This window comes from Penicillium rubens (assembly GCF_028828025.1).
Source record: "Penicillium rubens strain IBT 27055 chromosome Unknown utg000003l_segment0_segment0, whole genome shotgun sequence".
NCBI lineage: Eukaryota > Fungi > Ascomycota > Eurotiomycetes > Eurotiales > Aspergillaceae > Penicillium > Penicillium rubens.
Genome location: NW_026890601.1, coordinates 701,262 through 718,665, shown reverse-complemented (window position 1 = coordinate 718,665; position 17,404 = coordinate 701,262). Strand labels below are relative to the sequence as shown.

The 17,404-nt window shown below is 47.4% G+C and overlaps 10 protein-coding genes across 10 annotated transcripts; 4 read left to right on the top strand and 6 right to left on the bottom strand.

Moving 5' to 3' along the window:
• Positions 1-1,636: 1,636 nt before the first annotated feature.
• On the bottom strand, positions 1,637-2,359 carry N7525_006456 (uncharacterized protein; the record flags this gene model as incomplete). Its single annotated transcript, XM_061213736.1, has 1 exon — positions 1,637-2,359. The coding sequence occupies one exon, from the start codon at positions 2,357-2,359 to the stop codon at positions 1,637-1,639; it is 723 nt and encodes a 240-aa protein (XP_061068167.1).
• Positions 2,360-4,249: 1,890 nt separating this feature from the next.
• N7525_006455 (uncharacterized protein) lies at positions 4,250-4,741 on the bottom strand (the record flags this gene model as incomplete). The annotated part of the gene is made up of 3 exons (XM_061213735.1): positions 4,250-4,557; positions 4,608-4,670; positions 4,723-4,741. 3 exons carry the CDS (start codon positions 4,739-4,741, stop codon positions 4,250-4,252), a joined length of 390 nt encoding a protein of 129 aa, XP_061068166.1.
• Positions 4,742-4,999: 258 nt separating this feature from the next.
• On the bottom strand, positions 5,000-5,439 carry N7525_006454 (uncharacterized protein; the record flags this gene model as incomplete). The annotated part of the gene is made up of 2 exons (XM_061213734.1): positions 5,000-5,115; positions 5,175-5,439. The coding sequence occupies 2 exons, from the start codon at positions 5,437-5,439 to the stop codon at positions 5,000-5,002; spliced, it is 381 nt and encodes a 126-aa protein (XP_061068165.1).
• Positions 5,440-6,182: 743 nt separating this feature from the next.
• On the bottom strand, positions 6,183-6,890 carry N7525_006453 (uncharacterized protein; the record flags this gene model as incomplete). The annotated part of the gene is made up of 2 exons (XM_061213733.1): positions 6,183-6,638; positions 6,687-6,890. 2 exons carry the CDS (start codon positions 6,888-6,890, stop codon positions 6,183-6,185), a joined length of 660 nt encoding a protein of 219 aa, XP_061068164.1.
• A 741-nt stretch (positions 6,891-7,631) lies between these two features.
• Positions 7,632-9,019, top strand: N7525_006452 (uncharacterized protein; the record flags this gene model as incomplete). The annotated part of the gene is made up of 2 exons (XM_061213732.1): positions 7,632-8,526; positions 8,577-9,019. The coding sequence occupies 2 exons, from the start codon at positions 7,632-7,634 to the stop codon at positions 9,017-9,019; spliced, it is 1,338 nt and encodes a 445-aa protein (XP_061068163.1).
• A 1,484-nt stretch (positions 9,020-10,503) lies between these two features.
• Positions 10,504-10,902, top strand: N7525_006451 (uncharacterized protein; the record flags this gene model as incomplete). Its single annotated transcript, XM_061213731.1, has 1 exon — positions 10,504-10,902. The coding sequence occupies one exon, from the start codon at positions 10,504-10,506 to the stop codon at positions 10,900-10,902; it is 399 nt and encodes a 132-aa protein (XP_061068162.1).
• A 976-nt stretch (positions 10,903-11,878) lies between these two features.
• N7525_006450 (Mitochondria protein Fmp29) lies at positions 11,879-13,715 on the top strand (the record flags this gene model as incomplete). The annotated part of the gene is made up of 3 exons (XM_002556826.2): positions 11,879-12,057; positions 12,108-12,706; positions 12,790-13,715. The coding sequence occupies 3 exons, from the start codon at positions 11,879-11,881 to the stop codon at positions 13,713-13,715; spliced, it is 1,704 nt and encodes a 567-aa protein (XP_002556872.2).
• A 601-nt stretch (positions 13,716-14,316) lies between these two features.
• Positions 14,317-14,533, bottom strand: N7525_006449 (uncharacterized protein; the record flags this gene model as incomplete). Its single annotated transcript, XM_061213730.1, is given in 2 exon segments — positions 14,317-14,509; positions 14,529-14,533. 2 exon segments carry the CDS (start codon positions 14,531-14,533, stop codon positions 14,317-14,319), a joined length of 198 nt encoding a protein of 65 aa, XP_061068161.1.
• Positions 14,534-14,928: 395 nt separating this feature from the next.
• Positions 14,929-16,116, bottom strand: N7525_006448 (uncharacterized protein; the record flags this gene model as incomplete). The annotated part of the gene is made up of 1 exon (XM_061213729.1): positions 14,929-16,116. One exon carries the CDS (start codon positions 16,114-16,116, stop codon positions 14,929-14,931), a length of 1,188 nt encoding a protein of 395 aa, XP_061068160.1.
• Positions 16,117-16,562: 446 nt separating this feature from the next.
• Positions 16,563-17,294, top strand: N7525_006447 (uncharacterized protein; the record flags this gene model as incomplete). The annotated part of the gene is made up of 3 exons (XM_061213728.1): positions 16,563-16,781; positions 16,826-17,017; positions 17,073-17,294. The coding sequence occupies 3 exons, from the start codon at positions 16,563-16,565 to the stop codon at positions 17,292-17,294; spliced, it is 633 nt and encodes a 210-aa protein (XP_061068159.1).
• Between the last annotated feature and the right edge of the window lie 110 nt (positions 17,295-17,404).

The following is a 17,404-nucleotide window of genomic DNA, read 5'->3' as shown; positions in this document are numbered from 1 at the left end:
CATCAGGCAGTTGGCGGCACTCGATAAAATTGACACCATAGCAAGGATGTGGCAGTGGCCAGTAATATTTTGGGTCTCCCTCCATGGTCCATGATCATCAACCTGGAACATACGCATGCCGCTTTCGGGTGAATAACCGGGTGTATTAGCGCTTCGATTAGATCCTCCCCCCACTTGCGTCCAGGCTTTCCACGAAAGCATTGGCTAGTTCGACAGAGTCTTTTTTTGGGTATTTTAGAAGCAGACCCACTCCCGCTTTATCAAAAACTGCTCCTGATCAAGATGCCTTACAAGAGATAATGCCACGGCATTGTAAGGTCTTTTGTGGTTGTTAGGGCTGCCAAGCAACAGGAAAGATAGAATTAATTACGATGCGCGGCTGAGGGCAGCCATTGACACGGAATTTCTCCGTTTCGAGTTGTGAGCGTTAATAATAAGTATGCCATATACGGGTCCACAATTGTTAAATGGGGAAGGGGGGCCGGGCTCACCTGCAACTTGTGGGTGTTTGCAGCGACTGTGCAGCATGGAATATCCAATCAAACATTCTGACTCGTGACGTGGCAGCCGCTAACGCATGTATTGTAACAGCGAGTTGTCAAGCTTAGCCACCCTTCATTGCAGGGCCCAAATGCCGCTACTGATGGAAATGTCAAGCATCTAGCATACAGGCAGGTTTTATAAGCCATGGTCAGGAACGAGCATCATGAGGCCCTGTACATAAGAGATGATCGGCCTAAAAAATATCCAGGCTATCTGGTTATGATCGCTGTGGAGGATTTTCCAACGGACGCGTATGTAGAGAGTATTGGATCAGGGGTACTCTTTACCCTATGTAGTTACCCCGCTCATTAGGAGCGCATGTATCAACTTGACACGTCGATAAATTATTGGTCGACCTCGTGTTCGAAGCGACGAGGCTGACACGGTCAAGTGACGGCAACCGAGTTTGAGCCAATGAGCGCTGCAGCTGGATAAGGCAAGATACTATTTTAATTTTCCTCGGCACATTTCTTAGACTAATGTTCCATTATGTGAGTTGAAGACCTCTTGAAATCGCCGTCGTGTACTGAACTATCCTGCATAGAAAGGTCACAAAGACCAACTCGGCTGCCCTAGAGGTACATACTCTCAACGCAGCGTGCTCGACTAACTTCCGAAAGTCTTTCATTCGATTCTGCGGCGATTTCCAGATATCTGTTATAAGGATCTTTATCCGTTACATGTGGCAGCCAAGCGTTTATAGCGACGTTGCTTTTTGATCCTTCGATGTCGGCTCTTCCTATTATACCGAAACAGAATTCGGTAAGCGTTGGATTGTTCAACCAGCTAAAAGTGCATGAACTAACGCATTCATGATGAAAGGATTGATTGAATAGAAATACATGCGATCGAGGGCATGTTGAATACCCTAGGCCTAGGTCAATGCGCCAATAATTGGTATGTAGTTATGACATCTGATTCTCAGCTAAGCCCAAAATGACATACAATTTGTATTGGGAAAGTGAATTTCTCTTCAACAATCCTTGCTAGCGGTAAGTTACCGCTCTAATGCTCTGACAAAGATCAAAATCCGAAAATAAGTTGCCAAGCTTTCTCCGTTTGGCCATCATTTGAGGGCTCCTAAGAGACTCATTCATTTTGCCAAGTTCCCCTTGTATTGTCGCCACGTCCTGGTGTCGATTGAAGGTGGCACATTCTGGCCTTGGGATTGTTTGAACAACTCAAAGGCAAGTAAAACCATGTCCTTTTTGGCCAGAAGCATAGCGAATGGACCCGGTGGAGTGCCTTTCACGTATAGAGCAGCGCTGCGAACTTCGTCCTCAGTGAACCAGCAATGATCGAGATGCTCTTCACTGATCTTGACAGAACTTTGACCGACTGGCTGTTGTATCTCGCTAGACCAGACTCGTTGCGCTATCGTCTCTTCGTTGTCGTTAATAATGAATCCAAGCGTGCGCATAATGACTCTCTCGCCGGTCTTTCTATCTTCGTGATAGAAAGAACACGTGATAGCATTTTTAGAAAATCCATAAGGCCAGATTTGCGTCTCCTCCTCGCTTTCTCGGGCCGCAGAATAGCCGATAGTCGGGTCCTCCTTGTCTGGAGTTCCTCCTCCTGGCTCCCAGGTATTCCCCCATGAGCTATCCTTGCCGTTTCGCTCGATCAATAAAACTCTGGGCTTGGATGGGATATCGGGGTGGTAGGAAAATTTGACAGCCATAGCTGTGAAGCGTTGGATGTCGGGATACAGTTCTTCCAGATGATCGAGAGGAATATTGACACTGGCCGCATTGATCCGCCTGGGAAGGGAGTGGTACCCCAAAGGGGGACCGGCGTTGTTGATTGCAATCGACATAGCTGACTATAGGAAAATAAAAAACTTTACATCTTGGAAGGAGGCCATGACACTTATATATTGCAACTTATGTCTCTTCCAATGATATTATATGAGATTACAAACTATGCTGCCTAACTCGGACCAACGAGAATCCGCATGCTACGATTTCCGTGACCGGAATTGTTCTAGTACGAGACTCAAGAGCCTATCAGCAGATCTTTACCTAGATGAAATCGTAGGGTAAGGGACGAGTCGTGAACGAGAACCCTTTCCATGGCCGGAGTAATCTTAAGAGCAGAAGTGAAGATTCATTTATTACGTACTGTAAATGCCCATTTTGGGGTGGCCAGGCTTGTTTTTTTTCGCAGCTTGCTGGAAGACTGGCCAGTCCTTTCAGTCTCATCTAGGATATAAATATGACAACCCTCACTCTACAATACGTTCACTCGAAAATCCTTTTTCATTCCTCGGCCGTTTGATTATCATTGCTTGGTATGGATCAAAACAAGAATGAAGAACACTCCAGAAGTGGCCATCCCGTCTCTCAGTCTTTGGAAGACAAGGTGAATTGTGACCAAGAAAATACCATGTTCTAGCTAACCACTTCAACTTGGTTATAGAAACAATCCTCAGATCTCGTTCCTCTAGGCGAGGAGGGAAAAAACCAACGAGGTATTGCGATGTTGTCTCACTCCTTGCTGCCCTCTTAAGGGAAAAAAAATTAATATAATTTCCCTTGCACTATAGATGCTTCCAGGCGGTCCGCACATGGGTTCTTTGGGATGGAAATAGATGAAGGATCAGCTGTATTCAACGGCGACGATGGAGGCAAGCATCCTAATGGAACCAAGCTCCACATAATCAGTGGTGGGTCTGTGACGAATAACAGCACCCTAGTCAATGGCGATTTGGACAAAGAAAGTTTTAAGAAGATTTTTGGCAAATAGCGCTAGGATGACCGAATGTCTAGCAGCTCGTCTGAGATTTGCAGGGTCGATTCAATTGCCAAAGGATCCGAAACGTAATGAGGTGGTCTCTGTAAATAAAGCCCAATTAGCGCGAGAATGCCAACCACTATACACATGTCCCACAATAGCCAGATATACTAAGAGTAAGCCTTTGGGGCGGCTATAGATTCCTTTGTCTTGATGGGCTGCGCCATGCAACTTAGTATAAGGACATAGATTCGGGCGAATGCTCTAAAACCAAAACGACTACCACTCCTTTGAAGTAAGCTACGCGTAGCCAAATAACGGGCAGACAATAGAGACCTGCTTTAGTTCGTGACGGATCCCCCGAATTAACCTCCACCAGACCCGATAGAACCGCTCACGAATCGCCTATTCTTCTTTAGGTAAGGCGGAAAAAGGTAACGAGAGATACAATTGTATAAACTAACATAAAGTGTCAAAAGAAAACGGAGGAGAGATAAAAGTGTCCTTCAACATAAAGCATTAATGAGTTCCCGTAGGGTTGCCCTTGGTTGCTGCCAAAATTGTGGGGAATCCAGCATTTCGCACTTGGCATACCATTGATCTCCATCCCGCAAAAGTTCAGTCAAAAGATATTTGCTTTCGACAACCCGCCCTTTCACAAGATTAGCAATGCCTTGGGTCTTAACAGGCTGCCCTAGTTGTAGGACAAGCCTGGTTAACATCCCCTCTTCTGTAATGGAAAACTCCTGGTTTTGAAGCCAGCCCCTCATAATGACGGACATTCCTAGGAATATAGACTTCGGATATTCACCGAGAATCCATAGACCCGCGTAAATCTCAGCAAGCCAAAGTTGCTCTCCACCTCGGGCAAGCGCAAAGAGGCGTTGACACTCGCTATGTATATACCTCGAAATAAGTTTGTAAGAACATCCTCCTATAGGGGCCTCTCTGTTCGTGCGCATTATCATCAAGTCTATCGTATATTAGTCTCCAGCTCTAACTTAACAAAGTTATAAACACGCTTCTCACCGCTAGGGACTAGATAGAGACCTGGCTTCTTCGACTTTAGTTCTTCTATCGTCGACTTCCGGGAAATTGACAAAATGGGTTGTTTGAATCGATCCCAAATATGGTTGCAGCTTTCGGATTTCAGAAGGACGTCGTATATCCGATCAAGCGTAAAATAAATGGTAGTGCTGTTTCCGGCGCACAGACTCCATAATTTGTCGTCGACGGGCTCATATAAAGGGCGGCGCTTCTCATCGAGGTTTATAATAAAGTCTGTATCTTGTTAGAATATAGCCTCACCTAGCAGGTACACTCTTTCTGACCATCCGGAACGTCATAGATGTTCGGCCCTATTCGCCTAAACATTCGTAAGAATTTATCAGGGTCTAGGGGTCGTTGAGTTAGCTTTATAATGAAGTCTTGGTTTGAAGAGCGTACCGTGAGGAGCGAAGTCCATTTTTTTGATCTGACGCTTGCCTTTCTCTAGGACATTGCTGGGAGAGGTCTTTGTATATATACTTAAATGGTACTTACCCTATTCACATGCTGGAGACGCTTGACATCCCAGAATGGCCTTGATGAGCTGTTACATTGCAGGAATCGTTTTAGGTCCACGAGCTGATGTATGTGGCTTCCTAGGATACGGATGATTTGGATACTATGATCAAAGGCGGCTTTTGTCTTAGTTTAAATGTGTAGTTGACTATTTAGGCGATCAGTGTTCCTCTTCCACACAAATAATCTTGCCATTGACAGATGCAATGTTAGGAAGCTCAATGATTTCACAATCTGTGTTGTCAGATTCTATGGAGATGGCTCGGGGCCGGTTTGCTGGCAATTGAAGTGTGAGAAGACAATGTAAAACGCTCGCACTTCGCAGAAAAACTCACAAAGATCAATTTTGAGTGGAGTGCGTGTCCGTGGTGCTCTCTCTACTTGATTTGGAATGCAAACTGGTAGAGGCTTTGTGACGTTATATGCAACTTCGGTATTTTGAAGCTCATATACCGCTGGGTCGGTTGCCGTATACGGGCTGGAAGCATTGGGGACAGTTGGATCCAGGTGTTCTCTACTTTGCTCTCCTGATGATATCCAGAGGGATTGTATCCAGTTCGGAAGAAGATACCGTAGCGATGCAAAAGAAAGGCAGTGCATGAGGCCAGTTGGACAGCCAGCTTCGAATAGTGTAGAATAGTATGTGGTAAAAGTATCAATAGAGATAGAAGGCCCCAAATATCAGCTGTGTTTCTCAGCTTAAGTCTAGCAGGTTATATGGTGCCTATTCCTACTACCCAAGGCGCCATTGATCACACCTTGTCATTGAACCAAAGATCTAATCATGGTTAGTACCCGCATCCTCAGCTGGTGAAGATGATATGCTCACACTAGAAGTCCACCCCGATTCCCGTCCAATTCCTGTATGGGCCGGCAGGAATTGCTTTGGAAGCAATGCTCTCGTTGAGAATTGAACCTCCGTCAGTCTGGGGACGGACATCCTCGGAAAACCCAAGCCAAGATGCTAGGATGCTGTTAGATGCCTGCAAGGCTTTGAGAAGCAGAAGATACCAGGAACCAAATCTCAATGAAGGCTTTTCTCCCGAAAATGACTTACGCGTCTACGTGGGGAATATTTTACAGCATCTTAGTTATGGTACTGTTTTGATGCTGGCACTAATGACGTGGCACTTTGATGCTTCATCTTCTGAAGCATCACAGGGCTTGATTACGTTCTTGCGATGGCCTCAAGATAGTGAAGTGAGGAGAATACTTCAAGATCGATACCGAAGCATTATGTGTGGAACGGTCCCTTCGAGCTTCAACTTTTTATTTGTCCTAGATTGAGGCTTTTCCGTGATGAGCGCAAGAGCAATCCATAAATTGAATTATATTTGCTTTAATCAACAGTAACCGAGCTTTCTGAGGTGGTTACCAATTTCTCTAAGACAGTCATCATACCAGTCCGTCCAAAGTTTGTTCATCTCAACACCCAAGGACTTTGTGAGGCGCTGCCTTTTTACATACTCATGCGAGTATTTGGAATGTAGGCGTTGGTAGCAAAGAGCTTTCTTTGAGTCGAGATCTTCTGGTGGTTGTTGCAAAATAATCGGATCATCGCTGCTCAGAGGAACGAACTTTAGAATCCCATACTTCCCCACGACCCGTGTGATACCAGCCTCAAGTACCGCAAGATCCACTAGGAATGCTTCCTTCGCGGTTCCATGGTCACCGTGGGCTTGATGCTGAGTGCCAAGCTCTTGAAGAGCAATGGCATCGACAACCACGTCTTCAAGGCCCTTCTTTTTGATGTCTTCCATAAGTTCAAAACCATTGGGAGAAAACCAAACTCGCACGGTCTTGTTTGGTTAGAACTTGGTGTCAACCAGGAGGAAAGGGTAACCCACGCGCAAGCGAATCGGTGCAGAGTCACTGACAGAGACACCAGAACCTGAATCAGCAGAAAAGGTAGGCTGTTCTTTCGACATCATAGACATGGTGTTGCTCGCAGATTCATGCATAAACTTTCGATTGGGAACTGGACCTCCGAATAAAGTCTCGCGCGAGCCATATGGGGAGGTAAAGAGGCGCGAAGTGCAGCTCGAAAGCATACAACGAACTCTACGTAGACTCAAGCAGATCATAGTTTCGCTGTCATAAAATCTCAGTCAGATATTCGGATAAGTTTGAGAAACAGTGGCCTCGTTATATCATGATTCCCGGGTAGACTTGTCATTTCCTTTGCATATGCCACTGATTGCAGATCTAAAACAGAGAAAGTCACATTCAGTCAAAATTTCAAAATTGATCCTTCTAACAATTTAAGCGAGGCTCGAAATATTGTGCTCAACCCTTCGTACCCAGCCATATCAGGACTGGAGTAATTAACTATCCTAATAACTATTGGAAATAATTGGTGGACTCTCTTTGACATGTCCATTCTTTTGGTCGGTCTCATGCCTCCGAAGCCAAAGCCAAAGCACTAAAGCGGGGAAAGTCCCGGGAGTAGCCGATCAGTCCAAACCTACGACTAGGCATGTGTTCCCGCGAAGCCAGAGGCCAATGAATACGTAGGTTTGTCAGTACAGAATATACTGAAATAGTAATGGAATAACTCCATGGGCTTTGGTGCTATGCGATTGGGCAAGTTCAGACCCACGATTGGTTCTCCGCAGGTGATGTTGCTGCGGCAGATGCAGATTGCCCCTCCTTATCGATCCAATGGTTCATGTCATATACCCCCCACAAACGGTGTTGCCAACACCATTCATGACGCACGTCTGGGTGTACTTATTTGTGTCCGACTCGCACTTTTTCCAATCACCTGGGCCCCAAACAAACACTTACCCACTATGAACATTTTGGATGCTTTAGAGGTTTTGCGAACAGCTCCTGACTCTCTATTACTGTCTCATTCAGCGCAAACTATCTCCACCCTCAGAAATGTCGGCGCACGTCTTAAGACAGACTTGCTTATGCCAGCCGCAAGAGTCGAGGAGCCAACGGAGCATACTTTGAACCCTTCTTGTCGGAAGCGAAAACGCAAGAGTCGAACGCCCTCCGGTCCAGTCGACGGGATTATCCAGGGTCTACCGCAAGCTATATCATGTCTTTTGGATGCTCGTGGTCGTGAAACTGAATTTCTCCTATCCCGAAAACGAAGCGCCAAAGAGGATCGCCGTGCTAAGGATATCCGACGTGTTGAAGGAGATCCAAAGCCTAGCGTTGAGGACACGATACTCAGAGTTTTGGCTGTGAGATCTTTTGCTTTTGATTTCATTGCGTGGCAGGTGGAACATGAGCCCCGGACTAGAATTGAAAGATTGGTCTGCCATGTTATTTCCCCCACACCAGATGTGAATCCTGTCAAAGAAGGCCGACGGAGCGCCGTTGCCGAATTTGTTGGCTGTCAATCTCACTTTTCCGACTTCAAAGAACTTGCAAAGAGATCGATCCATATTGGCATCAAGCACCTAGTTTTCGAGTTAGTTGTGAAACGTCACCTTCAACAGCTTGGTTTACCATCTTCATGCGAAGCAATTTCCGCACTTCTGGCTTGGAATATACAAAATTTTAGGGTTATGAGGTATGAAGAGATGCCGGCGCTGATAAGGGGTCTGCTTTCCCATAAAGTTCCAAGCCTGGCGTCTAGCAATATGCGGGACAACTCTGACGAAGAACAAAACGTCTTGAGCCTGTTATGCAGTCTGACTCCATGGTTCAATTTGTTACAGGCCGACTACCAAGGTAGGCAGACAATCCCTCTTGACTCTAATATGACATACTAAAGTACTCAGGCCGACTGAGGGCGCACAGTGCCGAGGTCCGCCGACCAAATTTGGTTGCGTCTCCCGAGTCATTCAGCACAAGAGACAGTCGTGGCTCATCCACAGAAGCCAGGTCGACCGTGACAGATGATGCATCAGAGGACTTGCCCTCAGAGATGGCTTTGCCAGCTTGTGAATTGGTACCTCAATTACCCCCACATGGCGCCGGTCCTCACCCGCCATCAGAAGGTCACTGGAGAGAGACTTGGCAAGTTGGGATGGGCGGATATGAGCTTGCTCTCGCCCAGGCTAACCCTCCGACTACAGTCTTCAGCGAACAGGACTTGATTGAGCAAATGGTAACACAGCCATATGACTGCAGGGAAGCCGTCCAGATAGCATTTGATGCATCCTTGGGTCTAGAGAACGTATCAACGCTAGAAAATAGGCCGGGGGGATTTTTCAACGGGTAAATTGGAAACAAAAAAGCAATCTCCGTGATGATCAAGGCTGCCAAGGGCAGGGAAAGCCCGCTATTTTCCTAGCTTAAAAACCCATGCTCCTAATTTTCCTTCTCCTGCTTCAACCAGCAAAGGACATTCGCCAGATACATGGTAGTGCCGTTTCAATTCGACAGGTTTGCTGCCAACTGTCACCTTACCCGAGATGTAGAATGGAATTATTGCCATGTATGGTCGCCCAACCGTGGTCTCTCCCGGGAAAAAAACTTGTATCGCCGGTTTGATGCCTTTATATTCGAATCCATGTTCTTGACGATACCGTACATTCTGCTTGAATAGTTCAGAGATGAAAGTGTCAGAAATGAGTTGCAATGTCTTACCGCGGACAACTTTTCCACTTTTCCGATCACTTCGCTACCCAGACCTTCAACAACCAATGTGGCATATCTCCTATCCGTTGGGATCGAAAGTGATTGTGCGACAACACTGTCGGCTCTGCACGCTTCGTTGTAGAGGTCTTCATCACAAGCTAGTATTTCCATGGACTCTACTTCGTACGCGTTGGCCATGGCCACTGATGATGGGCGCCGGGGGTGTGAAGACTGCAGCGACAAGGGTAAACGGAGGCGAAGTTAAATCTGTGCACATATTAGTTTAGAAGATTCTTGTTCTCCAATTTTGGCTACTTGCGTCTCGGAGTAATAGATGGTGTGCAACAAATATGTGTTGGATGAGGATCCGCGGGGCAATTAGGAGGGGTTCATTCGAGCCCGATTAACTACTGCTAGTAATATTAATCACGTGGCGGGTTGTGAGCATATGTAAGCAGCGATTAATCGACGCTGCCCAACGAGTTCGGACTTCGTGATGAATGTGGTTCGACAATCACAACAACTAATTTAACCCACACGGCGGTAGCGAAGCAAAATCAAACCAGTCATCAGTTCTGTATCCACCGAGTCGACGGCAACAAACACCCTCATCATTAAGATCTTGGGGGGGTGTCTGGGTATTAGGAAAAGCGCGTGATTCGGGATGGGCTGTTTCGCCAAATAATATTTATTCAATGAATACCCTAGTTACTTCTTCCTTGTGTTTACATAACAAGAAACTATTATCAATAATAAAATAATCCATATATTACTATTAGCCGCGCGCTGTATGAAACTCTATGTTACATCCATATCATGCATCGAGAAACAGTGACCTATCAACCACTGGAAACTAGGCGCTCTTGTGATCAGATCATGCATATCCAAGTGAAGTTCTTTCCCTTATTTTCCAATCTAATGGTACTAGGATATAGATACGGAAAGAGATATAAAATAGAGCTCGTTCACCCTCCTGAAATAAGTATTCAGTAGGTTTCTGGCAGTCAGTCCCGAAATTCCCTTGCCTTATTACATATCACTTTCTGGCTAAGGTGTGTCTCATTGCGGGAGAGATTCTTTCCATTCAATTAAGCAAGCAGGGCTAACCAACTTAGTCTGCGAGCCATGTCCGGGCTAAAGAACTCTGGAAAGAAGGCGGTCGATGCCATCTTAAATCCACAAAAAATCGATGTTGCTTTCCAAAAGTTTACCAGACCGACCGTTGGGGCTGGCAAGACCGTATTCCCGACTTCTCAACGGGACTTGAAAAATATTGGGTTCCATTTCGACCTTAGCGACCACACCCGTCAGGTGCCGGACAATAGACCCAATGCGAAACCAGGCGCTACCCGAACCAGCAATGTTATCAAGTGGCAAGCAGCTGCGCAAGCTGAGTCAAAGTCAATCAAGGACTGGATTAGAAAGAATGGATTGCACGCAGAGGTTCAGACACTTGAGATCCCAGAAGACGCCACCAAGGAGGAGTTCGAGCAAATCCTGAGAATGGCAGCAAACAAACTCTAGAGTACCTATCCATCATTTAAGATTTCAACAATCATCTGTTGTGGGCCTGATCATGATATACAATCTGACCACGTGATTGGAATATGAATGTATTATGGCACCATTTACTCAGCGCCTCTCTCTTTCCTTCCTGTTTTGATTATTTTCACCTATGCAGTGTTGCCTAAATTGAAATGTCGTTTGTAAGCTATACATTTTTTCATCTAGAAGAGTACGTATGGATTCACTACAGTCTAGCCAAAATATGTCAATGTACAAGCAGAATGAAACGTTCTAATAATAGATCACCGCGACAAGTAGCGAGTTTGCTTTGATTTATGCCTCAGGCTTCTCACGGCCTTGGGTTTTATGCAGCCCCCTAATCGATGTATCCTAGACAACAGAAATTCAGACCATACAAATCGGGTAACCCAAAAGACGAGAGTATTCCTGCACACAAGGAAGGAAAAGAAAGACGCCTTCTCTCGTTCAGGGGAACCTAGATGGGCAATGTGGGTCCCGCATCTCATTTAACAGTACTCCCAGACGACAGTATTCCTAGGTGTTCCGATCTATAATATTTCACAAAGGGTCGCTTTGGTAACAGTGACGTCAGACCCGGGGCCAAAAGCCTGCACAATATCGACACAGCATCTCCTACTTCGTAACTTGTCGCGACATACTGTAGCGCAAGTTTCGATTCCAACAAAAATAAAATAACAGTAGAATGTACAACATGACACATTGTTATATGTGTTACTGAGTAAATAATCGATACAATACTGTACTATACAGGACATGGGTTCTCAGCGATTGGTGGGTAAACCCATGGGCGAGGTCCCAGACCAGTATCGGTCATCACGTGAATGCAGTTAGCGGCTATGGAGCTCACCTCAATTTCTAGCAAGCTTCCACGGCGTCAACTGATAAAGCGAACCTGTATCAGGCAACACCCCTACGTGACTGAATGTTTTTTCACTACTATAGTTTTTGAACAATGGTGAATTGCTTCCAGAGACTCGCCATTACTCGAAGTATATCATATCCTCCCTGTCTGCGGAAGCAGTTGGTCTGTTCCAGGCAGCCTGTCATGTCTGCTTCCTCCCGCAATCACCTATCCACCAGTCCACCAGCATTCAGTGAAGAATTCTTTCAAAATACATCACGACGATGGATGTAGGTGAAGCTTATTATTGCTTTGATCATAACCGCTAAATTCCAGCTAGATTCAACGAGACCGACCGTTTGAACGAACGATACGTCAAGTTTCGACCAACAGAGCTCCAACGGATCGCCGGCGAAGCAGTACAACAAGACTATTGCCCTGATATTACTAAGTTTGCAGAGGGAGGCTTCAACAAAGTGTTTCTTCTGCGAGCAAAGAATGGCCGTGAAGTGATCGCGCGAATTCCGACTCCCATTGCCGGGCCTCCTCATTATACAACCGCCAGTGAGGTGGCTACCATGAATTTTTTGCGATCTATCCTCAAACTTCCGGTACCGGAGGTCTTGGCTTATTCAGCATCATCGGACAATCCCATCGGAGCAGAGTATATTCTGATGGAGCGAGTGAAGGGAGAGAGTCTTTCTTCACGGTGGTTATCTCTCACTACCGACGAGACGAAAGATATTATGACACAAATTGCAGATATGGAGAGGAGGATTTTTGATTTCCATTTTCCTGCGTATGGAAGCTTGTATCACAATAAGGACCTTGACGGGGAAACCCAGATACCAATCGTGGAGGATTTCTGTATCGGCCCTGTGTCTGCTCGGCAGTTTTGGCATGGTGAACGAAGCAAACTCGAAATTGACCGTGGACCCTGTACGTTCCTCCCTTTCCCCCTTCCCCCTCTGTTCTTGGGTTTTAGAAAAGTAGTCCCCATGACCGGGACTGATTATTGCCAGGGCTTTCACCTGAGGACTGTGTTACGTCCGCGGCTCGCCGAGAGATGGCTGTCATTCAGCACCACGCCAAAGCTCAGCCTCGCCAAACTTTTCTTTTACCGACTAACCATGACATTCTTCCCTCTGAGCACACCTCGTTACTTTCGCGATTCCTACAATTGGCGCCTCATATAATCCGGCCAGGTTCTAACAGCGTTCCGACGCTGAGACACCCTGATCTGAGTCTGAGCAACATTTTGTTGGCACCTGGATCAACCAAAATCATCAGTATCATCGATTGGCAGGATGCTGTGATATTCCCCCGCTTCATGCAAGTGGGTTATCCCGCATTCTGTGAGCACGATTCCTCCCAACCTCAAAGTATGCATATTCCATCTCTTCCCGATGGTTTCGATGAGATGGGAATCGAACAACAGAGACAGTGCAGAGCCGTCTTTCGCTTGGAAGAGGCCAACCTTTACTACACAGCCGCGACAGGCGTACACAATGAGGAACACATGAATTTGTTGAGACTTCCTCATCTCGGAATGCGGCAGTATCTCCTTCGCCAGACAGGGTATCCCTGGGACGCAGACATAATTAACTTACGTGCTGCGTTAGTAGGCATCACGACTCCATCGGTATGGAGCAGCATCTCCTCGGCCGCTTGTCCGGTTGTGTTCAGCGATGAAGAACGAGAGGCAGCCATGGTGGAATCGCAGGAATGGAATGAGTCTGAACAGCTATTGTCCCAGGTTAGAGAGCACCTCGATATAGATCTGGAAGGCGGTACCGAGCCAGACAACTTTGAGATGGCGGTGGAGGGCAATCGGAAGTTTCGTATGGAAATGGTTCGGCAAGCAGAAGTGGACCAGCGGGAGTTATGTTGGCGAAACTGGCCGTATAAGGACGATGAGGATGACAGCATGCCTCCCGGGGATATCTAACTTTGATGCGAATAAACTATGCTTATTGATAAGGTAGAAAAGATCCTCCATTGAAGAGCTCCTGGGCGATCCCATAACATGTCGAAAGTATCAAATTTTGATAAGCAAGTGTGGCATTACAGGTGCTTCGAGTATTGTGGCTTATCTGTTTTGAAGCGGTGGCTGTGCGGGTGGAACAACATTTCTGTAATTACCTTACGTCTGTAAACAAGGAGCAATTATATAAATACGAAACCAGAACATCCCTGACTAAGCTGATTATCGAAATGGTCAGACTATGTATTGTTCAATCTAGTTGCACATTTCTCAAACTCAATTTCCTAAGATTTTCATGTGTCTTCAGAGATAACTAAAGTATCTGAAACTAGGTTGTACTGTAGCACCTTGTCCATATATCCGCCGGTTTGCTGTCCCAGCGGTATTTGTTATTGTATTAATTCAAGAAGCGCACAGGCAGAGGGAGACCTAGATATCTTCGTAGCATGGTGCTCAGTCACCGCCCTAGGGAAGGCGTAGTATTTATCGACACGAAAGAACAGGATGCTGTATCATTCCGGTGGTTACGCTTCCGGGTGACAGGCATTGCAAGCTGGATATCGGATCATGCGGCATCACTGGTAAAAGCGCAGTAGCCGGTGGGGGCCAGAGCAAAAGAAATGGGGCGGCGATGAGTGCAAGATAGAGAGGCAGAATAATGGAAAAGTGAGAGGGAAGGAGGAAGAGCAGCGAAGACGGGTCTTATGTCGGAGGGCATTGAATGGGAGGTTACGTGACGGGGTATTGAGGCGTTAAACCTAAAGGGGCAAAACTAACCGCATCTAGTAAGTCACAGGTCCACCGTTTACAACTATACTCGGCCAAAACCAACGCCAGAAGGCTCCCCCCCCCCCCCCCCCCCCCCCCGCGATAGAGATCGTTCGATCATGAGATCTCCTAGTAACAAATAACACGCCGGTGATAGTCAACCAGGACGGCCCTGGAGATGTCTCATTGAGAACGTTTTGCTGTACGCTCTTGGTTCCTTTCCACCTTCCTATACCTTTCCAGTAGGGAAGAATAACAACACGGTCAAGAATGGAGTCAATCTTTAAGCAAGAAGATATGATTGCTATGATCAGAGATATGGAGACATACGACGTACAATAATTCCCAAGTTACATCATGAAATCAGTCGATGTTATTACCTATATACATTTTTTGCTGGGGACGGCTGTCATTTCCTAAGCTTTGTGCTCCAGTACACCTGCATAGAGCCTTGACTCCTTCCTGTGAATTTCTGACCGAACCGCTCAGTCACCTCCGACCACGCCAGGTTTTCTTCCTCTCTGAGTTTCACGAGTAAGCGAACCTCTTCCTCGCACCATGGTAGCCCTTTTCTCGAAGAAGTAAGTCCCGCATCGATTGCTTGAGCATTTATGCTTGTATGTTGGGATCTAGACGTCGGGACTGTATCCCTTCTCGGAGGCGTATGGAGGCAATGAGACAAGGCACCCTCGAACAGCCAGGACAAGAACTGTAATCTGTCCTCAGCCGGAAGGGCGGAGAATTGAGCACGAAATGCCGGAAGCGATACGTTCTTGCGGCCGAGTTCCGGAGTGGACTGTCTGGCCCTTTTTTTGGGGCGATTTTCGACGACAACTGAAACTTTGCTGATTTTGGCAGGCAGCTGACCGACTTTCACTGGCCTTTTAGGATTGTGTTGCCTGCTGTGGTGATGGGCGTCTCGAACCGGGGAGCGAGAGTGTTCAACTGGGATTCTGCGTGGAATGGCTGCGGCGATAGTGGTAGTTGGTGTTGTTTGAGCCTGCTCAACATCGCGGGAAAGATTATCGTCCAGGATTGCCGGATCGATTGTCAGATCTTCGGCAAAGTGTCCGGTCTGCATAGAGCTTTCAAGAGGGCTTTCAAGAACCTCAAATTGAGAGTGCTGATCAGGAGTGAAAGCGAGTTCCGAGCCACTTGACTCGAAGCCGAGGGATTGGTGCTCAGAATCCGGGACGATTTGTTCGCACGTCATTGTATGATCACCATCTCCAACACTTGGAGGATCTTTAAGGTATAGGGAGTCTTCAAAATCGAAGGCGTTAGGGCCAGGGTAAGTCGGAGATGTTGGCTCCAATATCTCCGGCTCGTGTCGAGTGATTTGAGCATTCGGTTGTGGACCGCCATTGAAGCAAACCTCTGCCGGTGGGCGAACAGGTAGGGGATGTCGCTCAAGTCTTGAAGCATATGTCTCCTGAGTCTCTGAAATAGGATTGCTAAGATTGGAGGGGGAAGGCGTCGCAGATATGGAGACTGGGCTTGGGTACCGAGTACCGAGGTGATCCCGTAAAGGCTGTACTTTCTCTTGGGGGAGGTTCCAAGGCCGGAAGGATTCCAAGCGATAACTGGCGCTCAACATGTCGTGTGCAGGGGTAACTTGGAAGGGGTTAGGGCTTGGGGGACACTGGAAGGGGGAATGGAGCTGCAATTGATATGGAATCGGGGGAAAGGGGAGCGGGGAACTTGGAACAGGTTTGAGGTGCTGAAGTGCTATTCGGGTGGAACAGCCAGTGTCCTTTATACCCTGAAATCAGCCTCGCGAGAGGATAAAACTCTCATGCCGCGGAAGGTATTCCCATCATATCGGGTAATCCGATGCGGAGCGCCCCAAAACACGTAACCATACAGCTCCCAGTCTCACTGCCAATAGTATAGCCTCGACAAGACAACGTCACGCCATCTTCGCAGACCGAGGTCCTCATCCGGTTCAATTGCAGACGCGGGATTTTTGCTATTGGCTCACGTCACCGAGATGAGTTGTCGAAGATAACCTAGCTCATTACAGCGGGGCCGGTGAGACTGACTATGACGACGATAGGCCGCCACCAGGCTCACGAACGAGCAGGTGCAGGTGAATCTGCGACGCCGGGGGCTGTGCGATGTAACATCAGTAACAACTATGCCGAAGAATGGGTCCAGTGGCGAGGAGATCCGAAATACCCCTGCAAGCGCGAGGAACGCGGGCGAAATAGGGGAATGACCTTCGACAAAGGCTTAGAAACAAAAAGCATTTTAAGTCGCTCTGTACCATAATCAACCACATTAGTCACTTGAAAAGTAATAGACAGGGCATAGGCTCACGGGAAAAGGCCGAAAACGGGTCCTCTCAGCGCTTCAACTCCTGGCTGACTGATCGCATCGCAGTCGACGCGGTCAGGGACGGGGCTGAGCGGCGGGTCGAGCGGCATTTACGACGAAGTCCGATGTGCGAGGTCATTTCGGGGCGCAAGGCAGGGGCGTGCGAGTGCCAGCGCGCACAGGTCGGTGGGGGCGAAAGGAAAAAGGGGTCGAGAAAGTGGGAAGCAGAAGAGAAAGTGCGTCAACGAGTCGAGGGAGGGCGAGCGGTGTTTTATAGATGGGACGGCCGAGGGCCAGACTAGTAAAAGCGGCGACTGCGGCGCTAGCCCGATCGGGGCACCTCAGCGGGCCACCAAGCCGGAAGGGGCAGGGGGAGACCGCAGTCAGGCAGGCGGTCGGGGCGGGCGGAACAACAGGCAAATGGGCGCCGTTTCCCGCGCCCCGCTTGCCGTTGTGTAGAATACTTCCATTTTTTAAGTCTATAGATCCTATACTCACATCTAATTAGTACGTCTAATAATCATAGTGGAGTTCGAGGGCAGCATTCCGTGGATAACACCCAACCCTAG